General features: G+C 36.6%; 1 protein-coding gene across 10 annotated transcripts in view; it reads left to right on the forward strand.

Annotated features, from left to right (window-relative positions):
- The first annotated feature begins 83 nt into the window (after positions 1-83).
- The window catches only part of Xkr9 (XK related 9), a 55,831-nt gene continuing 31,365 nt past the window's right edge, over positions 84-24,549 (forward strand). The window contains exons 1-3 of one of the 10 annotated variants that reach the window (XM_087190453.1): positions 84-4,461; positions 5,534-5,611; positions 9,296-9,834. In XM_087190453.1, the coding sequence (XP_087046579.1) occupies positions 9,563-9,834 (272 nt within the window). In that variant the 5' untranslated portion in view covers positions 84-4,461; positions 5,534-5,611; positions 9,296-9,562. Of the gene's footprint in view, positions 9,835-24,549 lie in introns of all 10 variants that reach the window. The other 9 variants (XM_087190458.1, XM_087190460.1, XM_087190459.1 and 6 more) reach the window with 9 other exon arrangements.

Below are 24,549 nucleotides of genomic sequence, written 5' to 3' on the forward strand. Positions count from 1 at the left end.
CGCCCGGAGGGAGGGGTATTAGCCGATGGACTGGGCGGGGCCACTCACTTGTCGGAAGACGCCCCTCAGTCGTGGGCAGGACCTGGTAGACGGGTCAGAGGCGGGGCCGGCGACCACCTGACCCCGCGTGGGTTGCTAAAGCAGCGGCGGCCGGAGCGAGTTCGTTGGCGTGCCACCTTCTGCGGTCTGAAGCGCCCAGAGGCGAGGCTGGATCGTGATTCAGCGGGACTTACAGAGTTGCCTCAGAGTACTTTATGCTTTTGCAAGCAAGTGCGTGAATGTGGATGAGAGACCCTTTCACCAGGAAAGCTGATAGATCGGGGCAGGCAGGTTTAGGATTGAGTACCGAATCCTGGAAAGTACCGCCGCTCAGGATTATAAGTAGTGGTGGTGGTGTCTGAGGGGTGGACTTTTTCCTCTTTTATTAGTAGTGGTAACTAATGCTTAGTATGGCGTTTAGTTCCGTGCTGAGTGCTTTTTACATACATCTCAATCCTCAAAATAACCCTAAGAGGTAGGCGCTATTTTGTCTCCATTTTATAAATGAAAAACGAAGTTTGGGACACTTGCTTAGGTATCAGAGCTGTGAACCGAGTTCTGTGCCTGGGGCTCCTAGTTCCCTCGCGCCAGTACCCTCCCTCATGTGCGAGTGTAATTTTGAAAAGGGGTGGTGGTGGTGGGAGCTGCTCGAGTCTTAGGAAGAGCCCTATTTATGGTGTAGGAGAGTACTCCTACATTCTCTTCTGCACTTTGGACCTCCCCGGGAAATAGGTTGATTCTGTGGAGTTTTGTGCCCAAGAAGGAAGTGTCTCGGCCAAGTTGGAAAATTCTCCACTTTTAAAATTTGAATTATGTTACAGTTGAAAAAAAAAAAAAAAAAAAGCACGGTCCTGTGAGCAATTCCTTCAAGGTAAGACAATTGTATTAACTACTCCCAAAGACATGTGGAACATGTTTACTGTCCCACTCTACTTTGTAAATTTTTTTTTATTAGTACATGCTTGTAGTGTGTAATATTTACATTTCTTGTGGGGAGTTGGTATGTATACACAATACATTTTAATTCCTTTTTTCATCCCCGTTCTCTTCCTTTCCTCCCTCTCCTCATCTCTTGATCCCCTCCCCTCTTTTTTGAGTACATGTTTGCAGTGCATACATGTTAATGTTCTTATGTGGAATTACTTTTTTTTTTTTTTTTAAAGAAATGAACGTTGAATGTGTAGTTCTAAAATTTAGAATAAGGGATGGGGATTTAGCTCAGTGCCTGGCAAGTGAAAGGTCCTGAGTTCAATTCCTGGTTAACCGCCCCCCCCCTCCGAGATATACAATTTAGGATAATTATTTTTAGCATTTTTTAACAAGAGACTTCTTGCTACTGATGTTTAGTTTACAATTCAGCAGTTTAATATTTCAGATCATCTGAAAAACGTGTAAGAAATTTGTCTTAAAAATGTACATTTAATTGAAAAGTTTCAAAAGTTGTTACTGAAGTAATCATTATAAATCATCCGTGGGCTAAACAATATACCCTTTATAAGTGCTTGGAGTAATCATCAAAACCTGTCAGACATTTTCATCCTACCAGTATTTATTTATAGCCATCAATTAATGGCTATTCAGGCAGGAAGTTACCTTTATTTTGCCTTTTTAAGATGTCTGCTGGAAGGTTCATGAACCCTAGAGAAGAGGATGAAGTAGTAATTTCTGGATCATAGTCTTCCTGAGACTCTGGGCAACTTCTTCCCCCACCGTTTAATCATTACAATATCCCTTGTAATTCTCATGATTTCATTTAATTCATTGCCAAGCTCTGCATTTGACACATGAAGAAATTGACCCAATAAGTGATGTCAGTCAAATGATTTGCATAGGGTCATATAAAGAAATGGTAGAACAGAAAGGATAATGAACATGGATTAAAAAACTCGAAGTTGAGGTGGTTGTGGGGTGCTGTATATAGGGTGAGCTCAGAAGAGAGATCTAGACTGCACATAAAAAACCCGAATCTTCAGGGTTACATTTAGCAATGTGACTTGAAGTTTAAGTACATCTCCAAGAAATAAGAGCAAAGATTTTTACATTCTGTCTAGTTATATTCACAAGCATTTAGTCCATCTCTAAGAGTTGCCAAAGCCCTGGCGGTTTCATGTTGCTGAATACTCAGAGTTCAGAGTTGCCTCTGAGATTTAAGGCGGACTATTAGGTGTGAGCCTTTATAAAAATGAAAGGAAAGTTAAATGCTTCCAACAACAATGGCACAAGATAAACATTATCATTCCAATAGGTACAAATGGGGGGAATGAATGAAATGAATGAATGAAAAGGAATGCGACCAAAGCAAGACCTAAATCCAGCAGGGAAGACATTAAAATCCATAGTTTCACGTACAGCACCCAGAGAAATCTGTGGCAAGATGTGAACTCCAAAGGGCTTGGACAGCCCTGCCCCTCTAGCATCACTGGTGGTTGTAGTCTTCTCGAGTTCTCTCTCTCTTTTTTTTTTTGGTACCAAGGATCAAACTCAGGGCCTTGTGCTTTTGAGGCAGGCAGCAGCACCACTGAGCTAAATCCCTGGCCCTTCTTGGGTTCTCTCTTGGGCCATCTTCGCTCGCTTCTTGTAGCTTTCCTCAGACATTCTGAGATCCTGGCTTCTCCAACATTCTGAGGTCTCCACTGTACTCCCTTCACGGAGCTTCACACACTGCCCTCTCAGGAGCACTACTGCCTGGCCTCCAAGGCCTGAAATCTGGGTGGAAGGCTCCCTGACCTTACATGTCTTGCATTCTGCATGTGTATAAATCCAACACCATGTTGATGATGCCAAGGTCTGCCTCCAGCAAGAGCGATAGCCAGACTTCCTTCTGTCATGGCTGTAGGAAGTCTCTTGAGTGCCTGGATGGCTGATCACTGAACTGAATCCGGAGGAACAAATTCCCTAGGCAGCCACCATTCTGGACCTTGGCACCCTAGGGTTCCCTTTTCAAAGCAAAGGCATTCACCTTTGCAATTTTGAACCTTGCTGACTTCTCATATTCCCTCAAGGCATTTTTCCTTTTGTCCAGTTCCAAAATACTTAGCTTCCTGTTAATGCTAATCCTTTTAACAACCAAGTTCTCTTCTGCTCCATTTTTGCAGGCCCCAACTTTACCAGAGTTGCCTTTCTGACCAAACTCAAAACTTTTTAAATCATTCTGCTGGGCTATTTGCTCTTGCTTTTCAAAGTTGAGCTGGCTAAGAGCCCCCAACAGTAGCTGTGCCACTGTCTCAACATTAGACTGCCTTGAAATTTCTTCTACCAGATTAATTGGTCTGCTGCCCTTAATTTTAGTGTACGGCAATGTCTCAAGACAGGAGGAAAATGTAGACAAATTTTCTGGTAGAGCATAACACACATATTCTGGAGTCCAATTGCCAATGGAGTCTTTGTTCCCAACTGAAATCTCCTGAGCCTAGTCTTCACTGGCTGGATTTTTACCAGCATTCTGGTCTGAGCTCTGACTAGAATCTCTCATTAAACTCAGCTCACAGCATTCTAGGACTGCTTCTCCAGCTGGTATCTCCAGACCTTTCCAGACTCCTCATGTGAGCCAGTTTCAAAGGCTTTTCAACTCCATGGCCAGGTAACATCACAGCAACAACTCCACTTCTCTGGTACTAAAATCTGTTTTAGTCATTTTCTCATTACTAGGACACCTACAAATTAAAGGAGAAGAAGCTCACAGTTTGTAGAGGTTTCAGTCCTTAATCAGAAGGCTCCAAGGCAGGGTGGCATGGAAGTGGGGCATGGCAGAGGAGAAAGTGCTCATGACATGGCAGGAATCAAAGGATGAGGGAGGGAGACAATCTTTCTAGGCCACACTCCGAGAGACCCACCTTCACAAACCAGACTTTACCTTGAAACATCACATTTAGCTATAAACTCATTAGTAGCCAAATCCACTCATGAGTGTCACATTCTCATGTTTCAGTCAACACCTCAAAGTCTCACCTATGAGTGCATGAGGCTTTGGGGAACATCTATATATAAACCATAACACAGGCTAAGTTAATAATACTTGTAAATTCTTTGTCAGCTTAGTTCAAATTTAAGAATCTGTGAGTCCTTGACAAACATGGGTTATTCATGTGGATATGCTGTGAGGCAAGTCATTTTCTTAAGACTTAATTGGCAAATCAATGAAAGCTTTGAATCTAATCCGCCAGTAAAAGGAGCTATGCTGTTTCTTTTCCTCAGTGAGGTAATTATAAAGAGGTGTACTGTATCTACAGTGACACAGACTGTTATCACTAGATTAGAAATTGCCACATGTGACAAACATGATTTCAGTTTCCTTTTAGTATTCAAGCTTAAAGGAGTATATGCCCTATAATTATACTTATTATCAGTGAAGAAGAAATAAAAGATTCAGAAGAAGAAGATTTTTCAGATGGGATTTTTGAATTAAAGAAGACATATTGACAAGTAAGTCTATATTTTATATAGATTAAATTTGGTTGATAATTTTAATTTCTTTAAATATCATTGTTTTAAAGAGAGATCATGTACAAGGGTGAAGGTTATGTATTTTGAGTGACAGCCAGATAGCTACACAGCTAGGTTCACTTTAGAATAAAATTGAATTGAAATTGTCCTATTAAGTCAGTAAGTATAACAAGTCCCCTAAAAGGTAAATTTTGTAGATGGTTTTACTTTTCCTAAGGTGGTATTGGAATAGTGATCAGATATAGATGTAGAGATAAATTGTCTTTAACTCAGTTATAAAACTATGTGGCTTTTGTGGGCTGTCTTTATGAGAACTGCTGTATTGATTAGCTTGCTGTGTAGATTTCCTTCCAATTGGAGTTATGTTCTACCTGACTAAATTAGGAATATGGACATTGTCATATCAGATTAATCTGTTTAATATTCTGTCAATAATCGAATTTCTGTTTCTTAGAAATAATTCTCATCTTGTAAAACTTGACATAAAATTGCTGGGCTTTTACTTGTTCATGACAGATAAAGAAGTTTTCTTTGTGGACAGAGAGATTAAGAAATGCCTCACAGATTGCTGAGCTATTGTGTGTAGTTTTAAGGAAGTTATTTATAAAATCAATTTATATAGAATTTTAGCAGAATTGTTGCATTTTAGTCAAATTCTAATATTCTCAATATGTGTTTAGATTATAAAGTTTTGCTGAGAAAAGTCTAGAAAATGAATTAAAGAATTTTAATTAGAAAAGTCTAACCTTGCATCCTTTGCCATTCTAACCATATTCCTTTCCCTTTTTATTTTAATACAGAGAACAGTAATACACTATAGTTTTAGTCTCTCTCAGATCTGTAGGTGCTATGCCCACGTGTCATATTCAAGCAGCTTTTAATATTTTCTGTTCTCTCTTCATAGGCTGTGTAATATATTTTTGTGGTTATGATCCAAGCATTGGAGGCAGACGGACTTTACTCGGTAGAGATAACTCACCTTAAAAATCCAATGTCTCTAACCCTCAATTTTCTGTCAGCAAAATGGAACTAATAATACCTTTTTTCACAGGACTTTGTGTGGATTTAGTAAAATAATGTATTTGATGAAATAATACAAAACATCTCCCTCATGGTAAAGTTAGTAAGGGTAGGTACTGTTACACTATTTGTTTTTCTATTCTATATGGATTTTACCCTAGATAGTAAATCCTAAAATGTCACATTTTTAATAATGATGTTGGATCAGGATTTAGATACACATTATACTTATTTTTTTTTTGCACTGAGGATCGAACTCAGGTCCTTGTGCTTTCGAGGGAGGCGGCGGAACCACTGAGCTAAATCCCCAGCCCACAGATACACATTAAACATACCAATATAATCATACTAAGAAATCTCTGCCAGTATTTTATGAAACTTCTGTTTCTGGAGGATATACTTGAAGTCTAGTTGTTCTTTCCATGTGAAAAACTTTCCATTTGATATTCACATGGCTAATTCTACTACTCACATGCCTGCTTCTCAGTGAGTCCAGCCCTGATCCACGTAATTAGAATTACAGCTCATGAAGTACCCACTTCTACTTCAACTCCTAATCTTCCTTAATATATTGTTTTTCTCCTGCACAGCACTTGTCATCTTCAGCTATATTTAATTTACCTATTATTTTTATTGTTAATTGACTTTTTGTGTTAGGATGTGAGTTTCAAAAGGGCAGGGATTTTTGACTTTTTTTATCATTTGATTTATCCTGACAGCCTAAAAACAGTTTGAAAGGGTCGCCGAAAGGAAGGGGCACACGTATGTTCAAGCCAGCTTTATTGGGGTGGCAGTCTGCAGCCTGCCAGGACTGATTCACAAAATGGAGACCAGTCGTTGGCATGAGCTGAGCTGGAGGCTTATATGGGGTTTTTGCATATGGGAGAGCATGTAGTCCTTTGATGGGGGTGGGTGACTGCGGTTAGGTCATATAGAAACAAATTCTGGTTGGGGGTCGGAGAAACAGGCTCCAGGAAGTCCCTGTCTCACGGGAGTATCTAGTGGGATGAAGTGACAAGCTCCAGGAGGTCCCTATCTTAAGGGAACATTTGGTCAGGAAACCGGTGTGGTAGAAAAGCCCCTAACTCAGTAGGAGGTCATTACCTAGGAGGGGTCAAGCCTTAGTTATGTAGAAAGTCTCTGTTCGCCTTTAGGGAGGAGGACAGGGAGAAGGGGTAGGGAGCTTGTTCTGTGGGGACTTTGGAATACCTAACACAGCTCACAGTAGATTCTAAGTAAATAATTAATTCAGTTGAACAGAACCTCCTCATTAATCGCTTCTTCCTAAACCTCATGTATTTGTTGGACTTAATTTCTTTCATATTAAGACAAGAAACTTACTTCAGGAAAATTTATGGCCTGCTAGATTAGGAAAATTGAAATTTGAAATTATTTTTTCCATCCTGTTGGCCACAGCCTTCTTTGTTTTGGTCTGTAAGAAGAGTGAAATACCATTTAATATTATTCAGAAAGCTTTTAAACAAAATGATTTAAAATGGTAGAATGAGAAGTACACCACAGATATTTGTATTTTAGTATTGCTTTCCCCTCTGGGTTTTTCAAGTAATACATGTTCTTTATAGAAGATACAATGTGTTAACTACTCTGGTTGCCCTAACAGAATAATACAAACTTTTTGGTTTAAACAACCGAAGTTAATTTTCTCACAGTTCTGGAGACTGAAGTCCAATTTCAAGGTGTCATCAGGGTTGATTTCTGGTGGATTCTCTCTCCTTTTATTGCAGATGGCTGCCTCCTTGCTCTGTCCTTACAAGGTCTTCCTCTGGTATTTCTCTTTTTATAAGGACAACATTTCTATTGGATGAATACTCTAGAACTCACTTATCATTAATTACTTCCTTAATGACCCTGTCTCTAAATACAGTCTCATTTGGGGGTTAGGGCTTCAATATATGAATCTTGAGGGAGGAATGGTTTAGTTCATAATATATAGAAAAGGATGATAAAGAAAAATTAATCTATAATGCCACAGTTAACATCTCAAAAAAATTTTCACCATATTTCCTTAGCATTTTCAAATCTTAGACAACATACCATAGTACTTTTTCACTTCACATTATATAAAACGAAGTCAGGGGATTGCAAACTCAGATATAACGGAAATTCAAGGTAATGATAACATTTCTTTTTTTTTTTTTGGTATCGGAGATTGAACTCAGGTCCTTGTGCTTGTGCAGCAGGCAGCGAAACCACTGAGCTAAATCCCCGCCCCAATGATAACATTTCTTGAGCCCAAATCTGTTTCAAATACTCTTCTATATATATGTTATGTATTATCTTTCTTTCTTTCTTTTTTTTTGGTACCGGGGATCAAACTCGGGTCCTTGCGCTTGCAAGGCAGGCGGCGGAACCACTGAGCTAAATCCCCAGCCCTGTATTATCTTTCTTGACCTTCACAGATACTCTATGAAGAGTATACATTATTATCTCTATATTTTAGATGAATAGGAAGCAAAAGAAAATGTTTAAGGACACAGAGCAAGTGGATAGCTCCATTAGCACTGAGACTCAGCTTTTGAAATGACTAAAATGGGCCAGATGGCTACTGTGGTAAACTGCATAGAGCACACTACAAGTAATGAGCAGCCACTCCTTATGAAGAAGTGGTAGTGTAGGCTTTTTTTTGATAGCAGACAGAAATTGTGTGTGTGTGTATGTGTGTGTATAATGTTGGCAATTGGGAACACAAATGAACACTTGAATCACACAAATATTGTCTACAGTTTGCATTTACCACGTTTATGAAGCAGAAATTATAATAGTAGTATGGTATCCACAGTTTAAATTTGATAAAATTAAATTAGAATATTTTATGTACAACATTTAGCTCCATGCCTAGCACATAAGGCTATATAAATGTTAGCTCTCATTAGTAGGATAAACATTTTCTCTAGTCATCAAAATTCCCCATAAGAATAATTTGCCATTGTTTTTATCCTAAGAGTTTATAAAAATAATGCATAAATACATGAGTATGTTGTAAAAACTCAGGGTTTTTATAGAAAGTAAATGACTAGAGTTGCATTTACTTCCTATACCCCTTTCCACTGTCCATATAAAGTGTAATTAAAAACCCTAAAGGCTATGTCTATCTTTCTGGTAACTCTGTTCATCTAATACTTCTTGGAGATCTTCTGAAGTCAGTTTAAACAAAGTTAGTACATTTTTTTAAAGGTTGCATGATATATCCTTTACTATGGATGTATCATAATTTATTGAACTAGGCCTCTTAATTGTCCTTTTGCTAGTTTTCAGTTTTTTGTTGTTATAAAATAGACTCTGCAAAGGATACATATCTTTGTGCATATCTATGAACATTTCTCTAGGCTAGAATCCTGCAGGCAATTTCTGTTTCAAAGCATACTAAAATTTTCACAGCTATTCTATCTTTGCTAAATATATTATAGTAACTTTATAATATTTGATTTTGTAAATTTTATTACATTTTTATCTTTATTTTATCTTTATTAAAAATTTATCTTTATTTACTTTACTGTTTTCTTATGATGACACATGAAGGCAGTTTCCAGTTTTTACCACTATACATGATCTTGTGGTAAATATTTTTGTGAGCAGATTTTATTTTTAAAAGATAAATACTTTAGTCTGAGAGGAAGTTGTCAACTAGTAAGTAGGTTGCTGAGACTTTACCTTCCAAAATCTATTAAAAGACCTGTATGTAGTGGCAATATATTATTCTTAGAAAAAATAAAGTCAAGGATCAGGCTTTAAATTTAAATTATTAGAAACTCACAGTTTTGTTTCATTTTAGGTATTGTCATCTGTAATGAAGATCACTGTGAAAGAGAAGGTTGAATAACACTGGACCTGGATTAGAGATTTAGAAAAGAAAATTAAAATTAATCACTTCAGTTTTTGTGTTCAAATTTCATAATATTTATTATTTTTCTAAACAGATTTAGGGAGTAGAAATTAAAATTCAGTGCCATACCAAAGGATATCCTAATATTTGTTCTGGCATGATTTTCTTTGCATATGAGAGAAGAGAATAGATAGCTAAGAGCTATAGTTGTTCATAATGAAGTACACTAAATCCAATTTTATGATGTCAGTTCTTGGCATTATAATCTATATAACTGATTTAATTGTGGACATCTGGGTATCTGTCAGATTTTTCCATGAAGGACAGTATGTTTTTGGTGTTTTAACATTAAGCTTTATGCTTTTTGGAACACTAGTGGTCCAGTGTTTTAGTTATTCTTGGCTGAAAACTGATTTGAAGAAAGTAAGTCAAGAAAGTCAGCATTGTTTTCTTCTACTTCATTGCTTACAAGGAGGAGTTTTTATAAGGTGAGTCTACACTTTTGATCACTAACATTGTTATTCATTTATCCAAATTTTTTTTTATCCGAATATTAACTAGCTTTTTGTGTCTGGGAAGTCAAATGTGCAAAGGTCTCCTATTTGTAAGTAGCACAAAGGTTACTTTCTCTTCATTGTTGATGTCTATATGAGTCATTGCTATACTGTCAGACTTTTCCAGATTCATTAATACAGTATTTTAATTACCCAATTAAGTTACTTTTTCTGCTATGTACTCACTTTGATCCTTTTATGTGTATTCTAAATCTGATAGTGCAAATATAGCCTATCATTTGCAACTCTGAGAGAACACTTATTTTTTAAAATTACTTCTACCACTGATTTGACTAAATGAAAATTGTACTATGAACTGTAGTTGTGTAGTTAGCTAGATACAAAGTCATAAGACAACTAAAATAACCTTGAAAATCATGTTAAAGCCTTATCTTCTGGTTAAAAAAAACTAGAAACTAAATAGGCCTTGAGAATTTCATGAATATCTGTACTTCTAATTTAATATGATATTTTTATTATTAGTTGAGGGAATTTTTAAATCTTAAAATTAAAAAGTTAATGACACCTATTAAGAGAGGATAACATAGCACTTTTTACAGTTATATTTTGAGCAATTTTAATAGTTAACATAAAGGTTTATTTTTGATTTTGTCCTGTTAAATAGCAACAAATTCATGGCTACAAGTTGAAAATATTAAAAAAAATAAGTTTTAAAATTATATTTAAGTGATAATGTCATCATATTAGTATAGAGATTTATAGTTTTCAAGTATTTTCACACTTTGTCTTTTTAAAATAGTTATTAATATTATGATATGTAAGAGAAGTTTGCAGGTTTTAGGGATGCTGTAAAGAAAGTACTTCAGTTATTGGTATTGGAAGTCAGTTCTGGAACTGCACATTCTTAATATGAAAATGCTTAAAGGAGCAGAGTAAAAGCATTGGTAACCAAAAAGATATATAATACGTAAGGTTTAATTAGTGTTCCATATGAACAATAATTATGTAGTTATAATATCTGAAGGATAAAAATTAATTCCTCTTGCAGCATTTGGAAATGTGGTAAAGATGAGTTTATTTGTCATTCAATTAATGGAAAATTTTCACATCTGTAGAACTATTTTCATTGGTGTTTCAACCGATGACTTTAAGGTACTGTAAGATATTGTGTTATATATTATAAATTGTATTAAATACAAAATTGCTTTGACTTTGAGTGTTTCTTGATATGCTTAATAATAATTGGTAATATTTAATTTAATGTTATTCATATGAGACAAAATTACACAGGCTCTGGACAATGCTATTTTCCCTTTTTTCTGCTAGGCATTTAGAATAAATGGGAGTCTACTTTTGATTCACCTCTGCTCCTAAGGTACAGCTTCAGAGCACTGGGAGCCTCTTGTGATCACCCTTACCCTATAGATCCTGAACATTAGTCTTCATTTCCTTGGCATTACAAAATTACCAGAAACTATGCTTTACTTTTCAAAACTTTCTGCTTAATTTTCAGCCTCTACATTACAGTCTCAACATTTGACAAGTGTCTTATGGAGGAAGCTGACTGTGAGGTCCCACAGTTCTGTCAGATCTTTAAAATCTATGCTAATTTCTCTGTTTCCTTGCAAGGGGAATATCCAGACTTTCAGTTTCTTTTCTTGAGTGACAGTATCAGCACATACTTCTAGGCAATGAGCATCTGTAGAAACATCAACTCAGTTTCTAATTTCTCTAGTTATTTTGGCAGGAGTATTGCTCTGCTCTGCTATACTGCATTCTACCTAAAAGTGTAGTCTATAACGTGCAATTTTAAGTTGTCTTAACCATAATGTAAAACAAAGCCTTTACTGTTAATATTGATAATATAAAGATCTCAAAACACTTGAATTCCTTTTACTGTGTTCTCAATTTATACAGTAATGTTGCTGGCATTTTAATTCCTACTATAAATCTCACTAGGTGTCATTACTGTATTACTATATCTATCTTATCTAATCAAATTTTATTGAAGTTTTTTTTATATTTACTAGTCTTTATTTTTTCCCCTTCACAGCTGTATTATAACTTGATTTAACAATGTAGTAAATGCCAAAATCGATGATTCTTAACAGAGTATGTGGACAACAAAGTTAAAGAATACAGAGTGCTCAAAAAAGCATCTTGTTCAATACTGGTTCCTTCAAAATTACTATACTTCTGTGAAAGAAGCCCTATAATAAAGAAGACTAATTGCAATATGGAAGATCATTAAAAAAAAGTTCATTTGCCAATTTTGACAATCTGGAAAAAAAGAAAGTCTGACTGTAATACTTGATATAGACACGACGTTTAAGTTTTTTTTTTTTTTTTTTTTCCCCAGTACCAGGGATTGAACTCAGGTCCTTGCACTTGCGAGGCAGGTGATGGAACCACTGAGCTAAATCCCCAGCCCTGATATTTAAATTTTTATTCCTCTTGAGTCACTTGTTTTCCTGCCTTTCTGAAGTCCATCTTTTAGAATTTCATCCACTGAAGCCCTGTTGTTGATATCTGTCAAATTTTGATGACTCAGAAATTCTGTAGTCACTGAAGAATTCGTGATAAGTACTCACAGTATTTTCTCTGCATATACCTTCTCTTGTTTTGGTCTCCATTGTTTCTCTGGAGAAGTTAGATTTCAGACTTACTTGCTCTTTTGAAGTTACTTTGTCTTTTTCATATCTGGATACTCTTGTGATTTTTCTGTTTGTTTTAGAATTTCACACTTTATGATATGTTTAAGCATAGGTTTCTTTTTTGGTACCGGGCTTCAAACTTGGGACCTTGCGCTTGTGAGGCAGGTGGTGGAACCACTGAGCTAAATCCCTGGCCTAGGTTTCTTTTTATATCTCTTGTTTGGGACTTGCTGATCCTCTTGATTCTGTGATTATCTTCCACCATTTTGGCACAATTCACAGCTATTATCTTTTTTAGCATTTTCTTTACCACATTTTGTCTCTTTTCCTTCTGGGACTGCAATCAAATTTAAGTTAGACCTTCTTGCTGTATCTACATGATAGCTTTTTATTTTTTTAAATTAAAAATTTTTTTTTTCTGGTACCTGGGATCAAACTCCTGACTTTCCGCTTGTGAGGCAGGTGGTGGAACCACTGAGCTAAATCCTTGGCCCTACATGATAGCTTTTTAAAATACTTTTAACTCTTTGTGGTACAGTTTGTATAATTTTTTCATAATTTAAAAAATTTCATAGTTGTTTTTACTTCACAAATATTTTCTTTTGCAGTAGTCAAGATGTTATTACATCTAACCACTGAGTTTTAAATTTGGATATTATTTTTTTATTTTTAGAAACTCTGTTTAAGTCTGCAATATCACTTTATAGTTTCTTGTTCACTGAAGATATTTTCAGATTTGTGTTTTATATCTTTGAACATAATAAATGTTTTATTTATAATATATAAATATAAGTATAAAATATAAATATAATAAAATATAAATAGAATTATGTATTATAAATATAAGTATGTTTTATTTCTAATTACAGTATCTGAAGCTTTTCAGCTTTGTTTCTACTGGTTCTGCTTCTGTTATTAGGTACTCATACTGCCTTGTTTTCCTGTAGGCTTGGTATCAGTAATCATATTCTGGTTATTGCACTTGAAAAAAATATGTGTGGGGTCTTTCCCAAGCCTTCCTGTTTTATTTACTTTCTCATTACTGGTACAAAATGCCTAACACCCACAAGTTAAAGGAAGACAGGTTTATTTTAGCTCATAATTTGAAGAGGTTTCAGTCTATAGCAAGCTGGCCACAAGGCAGAGTAGCATGGCAGAGCAGTAGTCCCAAGAAAGACAGGCAGAAAGCCGCCAGCAGGGAGCCTCCCTTTCCCTTTTATTTTATCCAGGCTACAAGCCTATTGAATGTTACCACCCACATCCAAGGTGGGCCTTCTCATTATCACACCTAGAACTATACTAAACCAATCAGTGGACTAATTTATTTATCACACATCCTTAATCTGTATTCACACACTATAGATCCAGCCGCCTCCAAATAGCCCCAACTATGAGCACATGAGGGTTTAGGGGAACATCTAGATACAAGCCTTAACACCTCCCTAGAGCCTTTTGAGTTCATTCCTTGGAGTTTCTTGGAGGACCCATTAGATGGATTCTACACTTAATTTTATGGCTTGGAGGTCCTTGGCCTATATAGGTTATATAGACCTTGTATGAAAATATGTTTAAGGAGAGTTTGTGTCAATAATGCTTCAATCAATTTTTGAACAAATAAATTTTACTGAGATATAAATTTATGCAAATTAAAAAGTACATATTTAAAATAGTTCTAAATGAAATCGTAATGATATTTATTCTTTTAATCCACAAATAATTTTTTTACTACATAAATTTTCTTTAATTTCTGTTAATAGTATTTTTTATTTTCAATGTAAAAGTCTCATACATTTTTCATTGTAATTATCCCTAAGTATTTCATTTTGGAGGAAGCTATCCAAATGGGTATTTATTTTTAATTTCAACTGAATTGTTTATTATTGATTTGTAGAATTGATTGGTTTTTATATTGATCTTTTCTCCTTGCTAAGGTCATTTAGTCTAGTAACTCTTTTGTGTAATTCTTCATATAATCATTGTTATGGTTTAGATCTGAAACCATAAAAATCTCATGTGTTCAGAGGTGGGACTTCATTGGATGAGATGGGTCACTGGAGTGTGACCTGGAAGAGGTGTATTTTTTTCCCTCACTCTTCCTTTTCTCTCTGCTTTCTGGCTACCATGAGTTGAGCAGCTTTCCTCTGCCATGCTGTTCCACCATTCGGACTCTGCCTTGAAACCATCTGGCTATGGACTGAACCTTCGAAAACTGTAATCCCAAATAAACCTCCCCTTCTTTAAGTTGTGTGTATCAGGTGTTTTGTTCCATCAACAGGAAAGTGACTAATAAGTGATATAATTTGCAAATAAACTTTACTGTATTGATTATTGTAGCTTTTCAATGTATCTTGAAGTCGGGCGCTCTTTATTTTCTCTCTTTGAAAAGAGACTTTACTTTTTTTTTTTGCAGTGCCAGGGATTGAACTCAGGACCTTGTGCTTGCCAGGCAGGTGCTGGACCACTGAGCTAAATCCCCAGCCCTCAGATTTTACTTTTTAGAGAAGTTTTAGATTCACAGCAAAATTGAGCAGAAGGAACAGTTTCCATCATTCCCTACCCAACACATTGCACAGGGTTCCCTACTGTCAACATCCTGCACCAGATTAGTACATCTGTTAAAATGCAGAGTCCACCAAAAATGTATACACACTTCAGGAAAAGAAAAACTTGTATAAATAATTTAATACTAAATTTATTGAGACAATTACAAGAGGTGCTCAAAGTGGTGGCCATTAGCTTCTAGACATTTGTTATATTTCTTTTCTTGAAGTGTGTAAAATTTTTTGGCAGATTCTAGATTAATTTACACTGACACATCATTACCACCCAACATTCATTATTTATATTAGGGTTCAATCTTTGTGTTGTACATTCTATGAATTTTGACAAATACATAATGACATATATCTACCATTATAATATACAGAATAGTTTCACTGCCCTAAAAATCCTCTACCTATCATTCTTTACTCCTTGCTAACACTTGGTAACCACTGATCTTTTTTTTCTTTCTCCTTAGTTTTGGCTTTCACAGAATGTCTGATAGTTGGACTCAGACAGAATGTCACCTTTTCTGATTGGCTTCTAAGTCAATTTCCTAGTTGCTGGAAACGATACCAGACAACCATACTTAAAGGAAGAGAGGTTTATTTTGCTTCATGATTATAGTCCATGGCTGGCTGGCTCCAACACAGAAATGGCATGGCAGAGAGGCATAGCAGAGGAAAGTCATTCACATCATGGTGATCAGGAAGCAGAGAGAGAGAGAAGGGAAGGACTAGGGAGGAAGATATACCCTTCCAGGTCACCCCAATCAGGCCCCAATTCATAACAGCAATTAATTATAGTGTTCCCCTTATCCAGTCATCTTCCCAAAGCCCTACCTCTGAAAACAGAGTCTTTTTGGGGACATTCTAGATATAAATCATAACAGCTTCTTTTACTAGTAATATGCATTTAAAGTTCTTCCATATTTTTTCATGGCTCAATAACTTATTTTTAGTGCTTAATTCCATTATCTGGATATACCACAGTTCATTTATTTGTTCATCTACTGAAAGACATCTTGGTTGCTTCCAAGTTTTGGCAGTTATAAAGCTGTTGTAAACATCTCTGCAGGTGTGTGTGTGTGTGTGTGTGTGTGTATGTGTGCGTGTGTGTGTGTGTACATTAAGTCATCAATTACTTGGGTAAATACCGGGAGCAAAATAACTGGATTATAAACATGCTAAGAGTATATTTAGTTTTGTAAAAAACTGCCAAACTATTTTCTAAAGTGGCTGTATCATTTTACATTCCTACCAGCAATGACTGAGGTTTCCTATTGCTCCATATCCTCTGCAGCATTTGGTGTTGTCACTGTTCTTGATTTTGGCTGTTTGTAGTGGTATCTTGTTTTATTTCCCTGGTTATGTAAAATGTTGAGCATCTTTTCATATGTCTGCTGTTTGTCTCTGTCTCCTTTGGTCAGATATTTGTTTGGGTTTTTAAACTACTTTTTCCTCACTGGATTTCTCTTTTTCTTATTGTTGAGTTTTAAGAATACTTTATTCAGTAACAGTATTTTATCAGGTATATCTTTTGCAAATGTTTTCTTCCAGTCTGTGATTTGTGTGTGTGTGTGTATGTGATTTGTTTTCTTATTCTTTTAACAGTCTTTTACTTTTCTTTTTTGAGGAGGTGCTAGGGTTTGAACCCAAGGCCTTTTTAATGGTAGGCAAATGCTCTACTACCAAACTACATTCCCAGGTTCCCCCCCCCCCCCCCTTTTTTATACTGGGGATAGAACTTGGGACCTTCCACTTGGGAGGCAGCCCTTTATTTTTAATCCATGTGTTTCTTCATATTTAAAGTAAGTATCTTCTAGTCAACTTGTGGTTGGGTCTTTGTGTTCGATCCAATCTGATAATCTCTATTAATTGGTATGTTTTAGGCCGTTGATGTTTAAAGTGATTACTGAATTACTATACATCATATTTGTTACTGATTTCTATTCATTTCCCTTGTTCTTTATTCTAATTTTTGTCATCTGCTTTTTTCCTGCCATTTGTAGATTTGGATACTTTATATAGTTCTAACTTTCTTCCTTTTTGTCATACTAATTACACTTTGTTTTTCTAGTGATTACCTTAGAGCTTGCAATATACTTGTACAGCTAATTCCATAGTACTTTCAAAAGCAGTATACATTATAGTAGCAAAATAATCTTAATTCTTCCCTCTTCTTCCTTGTGTCATTGCGATCATTCATTTTACTTATACATAAGTGTACATAAGCACACTATATATATCTATATTAAAGATATATACATACACCCATATAAGCCTACATAATTAATAACATTTCTATTTTGAGAAACTATTAGATCAGTTAAGAACAAGGAAAATAAAAGTTTTTATTTACTTCACTTATTCTTTTCCAAGGTCTCTTCTTTATGTAGATTCACATATCTGATCTCTATCATTTTTCTTCTTCCTGAAGAACTTCTTTTAACATTTCTTACAAGGCAGCTCTCCTTAAAACAAGTTTCCTCAATGTTTATTTGAGAAAGTCTTAATTTATCCTTCACTTTGGAAGCATAATCTCATAGGATACAGAGTTGTAGGTTGGTGTTTTTATTTTTCTCTCTCATCACTTTAAATATTTCACTTTGCTTTCTTCTTGCTTGCACCTTTTCTGAGGAGAAGTCAGGTGTAATTCTTACCTTTGTTAGCTCTGTGGATAGGTGTTTTTATTTCCCTCTTTTTCTTCTTTCAAGATTTTTTCTTTGTCTTTGATTTTCTTCATTTTGAGTATGATATACTGTTGTTTTTTTTTTAAATGGATGCCTGTTGGTTTTCTCCAAGCTTTCTGGATCTGCGATTTAGGATCCAAAATTAATATGGAGGACATTTTTCTGTTCCTTTTTTCCCCTCCTTCTTGTATTCCCATGATGTGTATGTTACACCTTTTGTAGTTTCCCCAGTTATTGGATATTTTCTTCTGATTTTCAAGACATTTTTCTCCTTGCTTTTCAGTTTTAGAAGTTTTCATTGGCATGTCCTCAGACTCAGTGATTCTTTGCTTTTTCCAGGACACTAATGGGTCTATCTTTACTTCTGTTACAATGGTTTTGAACTCTGTCATTTCTTTTTGATAATTTCTCAATTTTCATCTCTCTGTTTACATTGGTGTCTGTTCTAAAATGGTTTTTCTTGAGGGCAGGTCTTGCTAAGAATGGAATGTTCCAGTATATGTTGTCTACTTTTGCCACTGGAGCCTTCATATATATTAATTTTAGTTGTTTTAAATTCACAATTTGGTAATTCCAACATTCTTGTCACATCTGAATCTAACTTGCTGTGTTTCCTCAAATTGGGTTTTGAAGTATGTCTTGTAATTTTTGGTTGAAAGCTGGATAAACAGGCTATTAGTAGTGATAAGATGCAGTGGTGGGGATATTTTTAGTTCTATGATTAGGTTGCAGAGTTTACTAAGGCTGTACCCCTGGTCTGTGGACTCCCCACATGCCTCTAACCATCACCACTTAGGTAGAGTGGGTTGCCTGGAGAGAGGGTTGGAATTGGTATTTCTCTTCCCCCAAGTTGATTAGGCTCTGTTAAAATAGTTTCTCTTAAGGGCAGGTTTTGCTAAGAACAGAATGCTCCAGTATATTTTAAAATGGGTTCTTTTCCTCTTCTTCTGTGAGATTGATGTGATTTTTCTGTGATCTTCACTTTGAAAATCTGATAGAGCTGCAGGAGATAAACTTACAAAAGTGTGGAAAGAATACTTAAGATTTACTCTGTTATCAAATTTCAAATATACAATAATTACAATTAATTGTGACCAGAGCCAGGCATGGTGGCACATGCCAGTAATCCCAGCACTTTGGAGGCTGAAGCAGAAGGATCACCAGAAGTTCAAGGCCAGCCTGGGCTAAAAAGGGAGACCCTGTCTCAAAAAACCAAAAAATATTTTTTAAAAATATAACAATTAACCATGGCCACCATACTGTACATGAGGTCTCTGGAATTTGTACCCTTTGATTAACATCTTCATATTTCCCCCACCCATGACCTCTGTTATTGTCTTTCTATTCTGTTTCTGAAGGTTCTACTTTTTCAGATTCCATATATAAATGAGATCATGCAGTATCTATCTTTTTGTATCTGGCTTGTTTTACTTAACATGTAGCCTCCAGGTTCATTCACATTCTCCCCCCCCCCCCTTTCTTTCGGGTATACACATGTGCACGCACACACACACACACACACACACAGAATAGCAATTGAGGGTACTAGTCAGAATTAATAGGACATATTTACAGTAGTCTCTTGGTATGCGTGAGGAATTGGTTTCAGGACTCCGTGCAGACACTAAAATCGATAGATGCTCAAATCTCTTATATAAGATGGAATAGTATTTACAGAAAACCTATACATATCTTTCTATATACTTTAAGTCATCTCTAGAGTATTGTAATACCTAATAAAATGTAAATGGTATGTAAATAGTTGTTATTCTGTATTGTTTATAATATAAAATATTGAACACAATTTAAATGTCTATTGATAAAGTTTATGGTGTGTGCCTGCAATGACAAACTGAAAAGCTGTTATAAAGAAAGATAAAGTGCTTTATGTACTGGAATAAAAAGATCTTCAAAAATGTATTTCTAAAAATGAAAAATGTATAGTGTTCTATAATCTCTGTAAAAAAAAGTGGTGGAAAGGAATATATAGTTGTATTTGCTTATCTAATAATAGTAAATTGTGGTCATGAGGGAAGATGAAGGCTTGGTAGTTGGATCATTGGAATAGCATGGAGTTTTTTCACTGTTTGACTTTTTGTGTATTTTGATTTTTTAAAAAATCATTTGAATATTTTGCCTATTTAAACAATTAAAGAAAAAAATTAAATTAGGTTGGGTATTAGTAAAGATGTTATCCAGATAAAGACACTGGCCTTTATTTTTCTTTCTCTTTGTATTTTCTTAGTCTAAGAAGTGGCAGAATACTGAGACAAATAAGGAGAAGTAAGCAAAAATTGTAACAGTTCACAGCAGACCAATTATCTAAAGGTTTGTCTAGGCTAAGACCTGAAAACTTGAGATTTGCTGGATAGTGAATTAATTTCTCCAAGAAACAGATATTGAGTTTGAGTTGGTAGATAAAATATAAGAAATGTCAACCTGAGTTATTTGTGGCGGGCAGTGGGGGGTGGGGTGGGGGTTGTCCACTCAGGCCAGGTTTATGTGTAGAAGAGACTAGGTGGTACTCTTTGAAGCTAAGTATGAATTCCAAACAGTCAGGGAAGAAGGCCTGCCAAAGGCTCCAACCTGCTATACTGCAGATTTCTAGGTATGACAGTTTTTTCCATTCTGAAAAAAAAAAGGGAAAGAAGGCATCTCTGTCTATCCCTCTTGTTCTGTGCCCAATCTAAGGTGTCCCTTAGACTTCATCTCATCCAGTGCTGGTGGCAGCTGACTAGAGGTGCAAGGAAGTGTCCAGAGCTGGGTTAGCTGTTCTTACCATTCTCTAATTTTTCCTGAGGGCTGAAAGACAGATAAATCTGGACTAAAACTTTTATAGTTTTTGAGAGTTTCAGGATTAAACCTAGAGCAGTTTTCTATATAGCCCAGAGATAAGTGAAGGTTAGCTTTACTCTGGAAGGGTTTCAGGGAAGGGAAACTCACCATTCTGGAAGCTTTGTCTTGAAATCCAGCAGCCACAGAGGAGGAAAATGCCTTGAACCAAACACTGGTGAGAATTTCATTATTTCTCAGGGGCAGGGCAGTATAGAAGGGACAGAAGAGTGCCTTTAAGTATGGTACAAGAACTAAATCTTAACCATCTCAGGTGTAGAAGGACAATTAAGATCAGGAGTTTTTTCAGAGTGGATCTGCAATCCTTAGCAAAACATGTCTTGAGACAAAAGATGTGATTGACTCCAACTGCATTGCTGAGCAGAAAATCAAGCTAATAATCAAGGTGCCCAAATGGCTGCTTTTTTGCCTCTTGAAAGAGAATAAAAATGTTCTAACTAAATTGTTTAGGGCTTTTCTTTTTAAAATAAATTATTTTGAGTCTATGTCTAATTTATGACTTAAATACCCTACAGGCTTTTGAGCAGCTCCCTGATCTTGTATAAAAACTCCCAAAGCCATGTTTTACCTATTATTAACATACAAACTGAGATTGTGTCCGGTAGTTAGGCACTTAGATGTGCTTGTTTGAGCTTCTGGAGTATGGTCTAGGAATAAGGTTCCCAGGTTAAAATATGGCTGTCTCTTGGGTTTCTCTATAAGCTAATAGAGGGGTCACACAATCTCACTATATCCTGCTGTCTAAAGGCAACAAAAGCCTGTAATTTCTAGGAATCTCCTTAGCTGTTTTAGAGTCTTGGGCTGTGGAAAGGAAAGAATTGGTTTAATTCTTCCCCCAGTCTTTGGGTTCCCTTAGATATAATAATATTTTACCTCAAGGCTGTAAAGTTGTGCCTTAGATCTAGAAACATTATTACCCCTGTCTGTTTGAAAATTCAGCAGAGCACAGGTGTCTTGGCTAGAAAGCTCTTCTGAGGGGGAACATAACACTATGCCATTTACATATTGCAAGACTGACTTGGAAAAAACTATAGTATTTCCTTTTATCAAATCAGGATGTAGGGATGTCCTCATCTTTTTCCTGATAAATAGTTGACAATTTAAAATAATTGAAGGGCTTAGTTCTCATCTTTCTTAGATCTTCAAGAATACATGCCTGAAAATATCTTCTATTTTAGTCTCCTATATGATTGGCAGGCCAGTGGGGGTCTTGTATAGGAACTGTTTGTGTTGCAGCAGGAACCAGTTATTTCCCTAGCAGCCTGTCTTTTTAGCTTCCAAAATTAAGATAATATTTGTCTCTACATGTAGTAGCAGCTTGTAAAAATTCTTGTCTCTCATTAAAAATCAATGTTTAAGAGCAATATTACATCTTTCTAATCTAGTCCATAGGTCTGCGTAAGTCCTCTAAAGACCTCAATGTACATATCAGGGTCATTTGAAAACTTTCTTAGGTCTTATTTAATCTGTCTTAGTTAGATCACTGAGAGAAAAAGACACATGAACACAGGTAGCCCCATATTTGCCATTTACTTCCTGCAAGGAATGTTGTCTTTGAGGGCCCTGAACAATTTAGCTAAGGATGGATATAGACTCAAGGAGGATTTAAGTATGGCTAGCCTAGAAACTCCACCCTCAGCACTTGGTGATGAAGAGTTAAAGTTGTGTTGGAAACTTTGTTTTCAGGTTCTAAAGGACGAGGAGTAGCCTCAAGCTTAGAGGTATTGAATGTCTTAAGGGTGAGATGTCTCTCATTTTTCTATGGCCCACATTTACATTTGAACACAAGCAAGAATTCTTAATGTAAAGAAAATCTCAACATAAGATGATTTTGACCATTTTTTTCTCTCTTAAAGTATAATCCAAATTGTGAGATAACATCATAGTACTTTCCTTTGGGTACTTGGCTTTAGGAGGTAGGCACATCACTCGTGGGTGTAGAGAAATACCAAATTGCTCCTTAATGCATCCCTGTTCCCTCTAGGTCATCCCCAGGGCATCCCCCAAGGTTTATTCCACTCCTGGGTAGGTAGCTACCATCTGGAGAAAGACCCAGAAAATAAAACTGGACTGGACTATCTACCCTTTACCAGTGAATGATCTTATCTTCCTCAGGTAACTTACATCCTTACCCCAGTAGGTACTCTCAGAGCACAAGTTACAATTCACTTCAGCCATAACAATCATGTTTAGAAAAGGAAGTATTGCTAGCAAACCAAGAGATTTAAACCACTGCTTTCTAGTTCTTCAGAGAGGAAAATAGGTCAACAGTCAAATTAGGGCACTTTTCTTGCAAAAGAGATCCCCTCTAGAGATGCTAAGTCAGAAATTCTGCCCTGAGCCCTAGGGCAGAATGTGTAAAAACACAAATGCAAGTTACTGATTGCTATTTTCCCTAGTGTAAGACAAAACAGTTGTTGTGAATTGCCTTAGTCTGACATCCTGACTAAGGAGGAGAAGCAGTCTGACTACAAGGGATTCTCGAACTCCCAACAAGTTGGAGAAAAGTTTAAGGGGAGTTTTAAACTCAGTAGCAGAGAGAAAAAGTCCAAATAGAGCTCAAGCTGGTTAAACATCCAAAAATCATCATATAGCATTTTCTAAGTCCACAGTCAATGTTCCAAAGCCCATAACCTATCAGCAGAGGCTTATTTCTCCCCTACACACATAAATGATGGAGACCATGCCTAGGGGGAGAGAAGGTTTGGGTAGTTTTTACTCTATGAAAAATTTAGTATTTCTATATTTGTCTAGAGGTCTATCTTACTAGTAGTAGAAAAAGCAGCCCAAACCTGTAGCTCAGCTCTTAATGGAGGCTTAAGAAAGGGCTCTGATGGGATCATTTCAGATCACTCTGACAGAATATCTGATGATCACTGACAGAGCTCCCCTTTCACCTCACTGAGGAGTCCAACCAGATAGGGCCAAGATGTGGAAATTTTTTGCTGATTACCTGGACAGGCTGTCAGAAGCTGGTTTCTTCTGTGGGACCTTTGGGTATCCATCAAAGAGTAGCCCTGGCCATGACCCCTCATTTGTCACCTCTGAAAGGAACCCAATTGCCTCTCTGGTCAAGTTCCACCCGCCATTGGCATCAATGGGAGTGGGGAGTCACCAGAGGGCAACTGGAGAAACTTGTCCTTTGCTTTGAGAGTGGCAGGTGCCCTAAAAGCAATTACAAGCTGGCAGAGTAACCACTGTTTGGCATTCTATTGTTGCAGCAAAGGAAGTAAAAATGATCTTTCAGAGACAGGAGAGTTAGGTAAAACAAAAAGAGAAGTTTATTATCAGGCAATGGCCAACCTCAGGAAATGAGTCCATATAGGCTGACCATGAGTTAACACAGTTTCTCCTTTTTATATCTTTTACAGGGCAGCTTAATTTGCAGTTATGCAGCAGAATGTGGCAAGGACATGATAAAGTAGCATTAGGTGGCAAGGGCAGCATAAGTTGTGATTAGAGAATGTGGCAAGGGTGTGGTACAGCAGCATTAGGTATGGGGTACTTAGACACACTTCAAGTATAACTTCTAATCTCTCTGGGAGCAAGCTGCCCCCCCAAGAGGGAGGAGGCCCACCCAGAGTTTCCAAGCAGGGACAATTTCACACAAGTTTCAAACAGGGTTTTAGCACAGAGTTCATTAACAAATACTTTACAGAGGAAGCTCCCTGCTGCCATCCCAAACTCCTAAGGGCAGAGAAGGTGAGCCGGTCCCAGCACCCAGAAGGAAGCTACCCCACCTCCATCCCAAGTTCCTAGGGCAGAGAAGCTGAGCCGCACGGGTGCCAGAAGCACACCCCACCCCCCCACCCCCCCGCCGTGGAAATGAGAAGACACATAAACAAGCCTCAAAAACAGACTTCCAGATCACCTACAGCAACCCCAAAGGGAAATGAGATGGAACAATCTGATACTCAACCACCTGGACTCCCTGAACTGGCAACAAAA

This window comes from Heterocephalus glaber, unplaced genomic scaffold, assembly GCF_053883595.1.
Source record: "Heterocephalus glaber isolate CG9 unplaced genomic scaffold, H.glaber_assembly_v1.0 deba00001553, whole genome shotgun sequence".
Lineage (NCBI taxonomy): Eukaryota > Metazoa > Chordata > Mammalia > Rodentia > Bathyergidae > Heterocephalus > Heterocephalus glaber.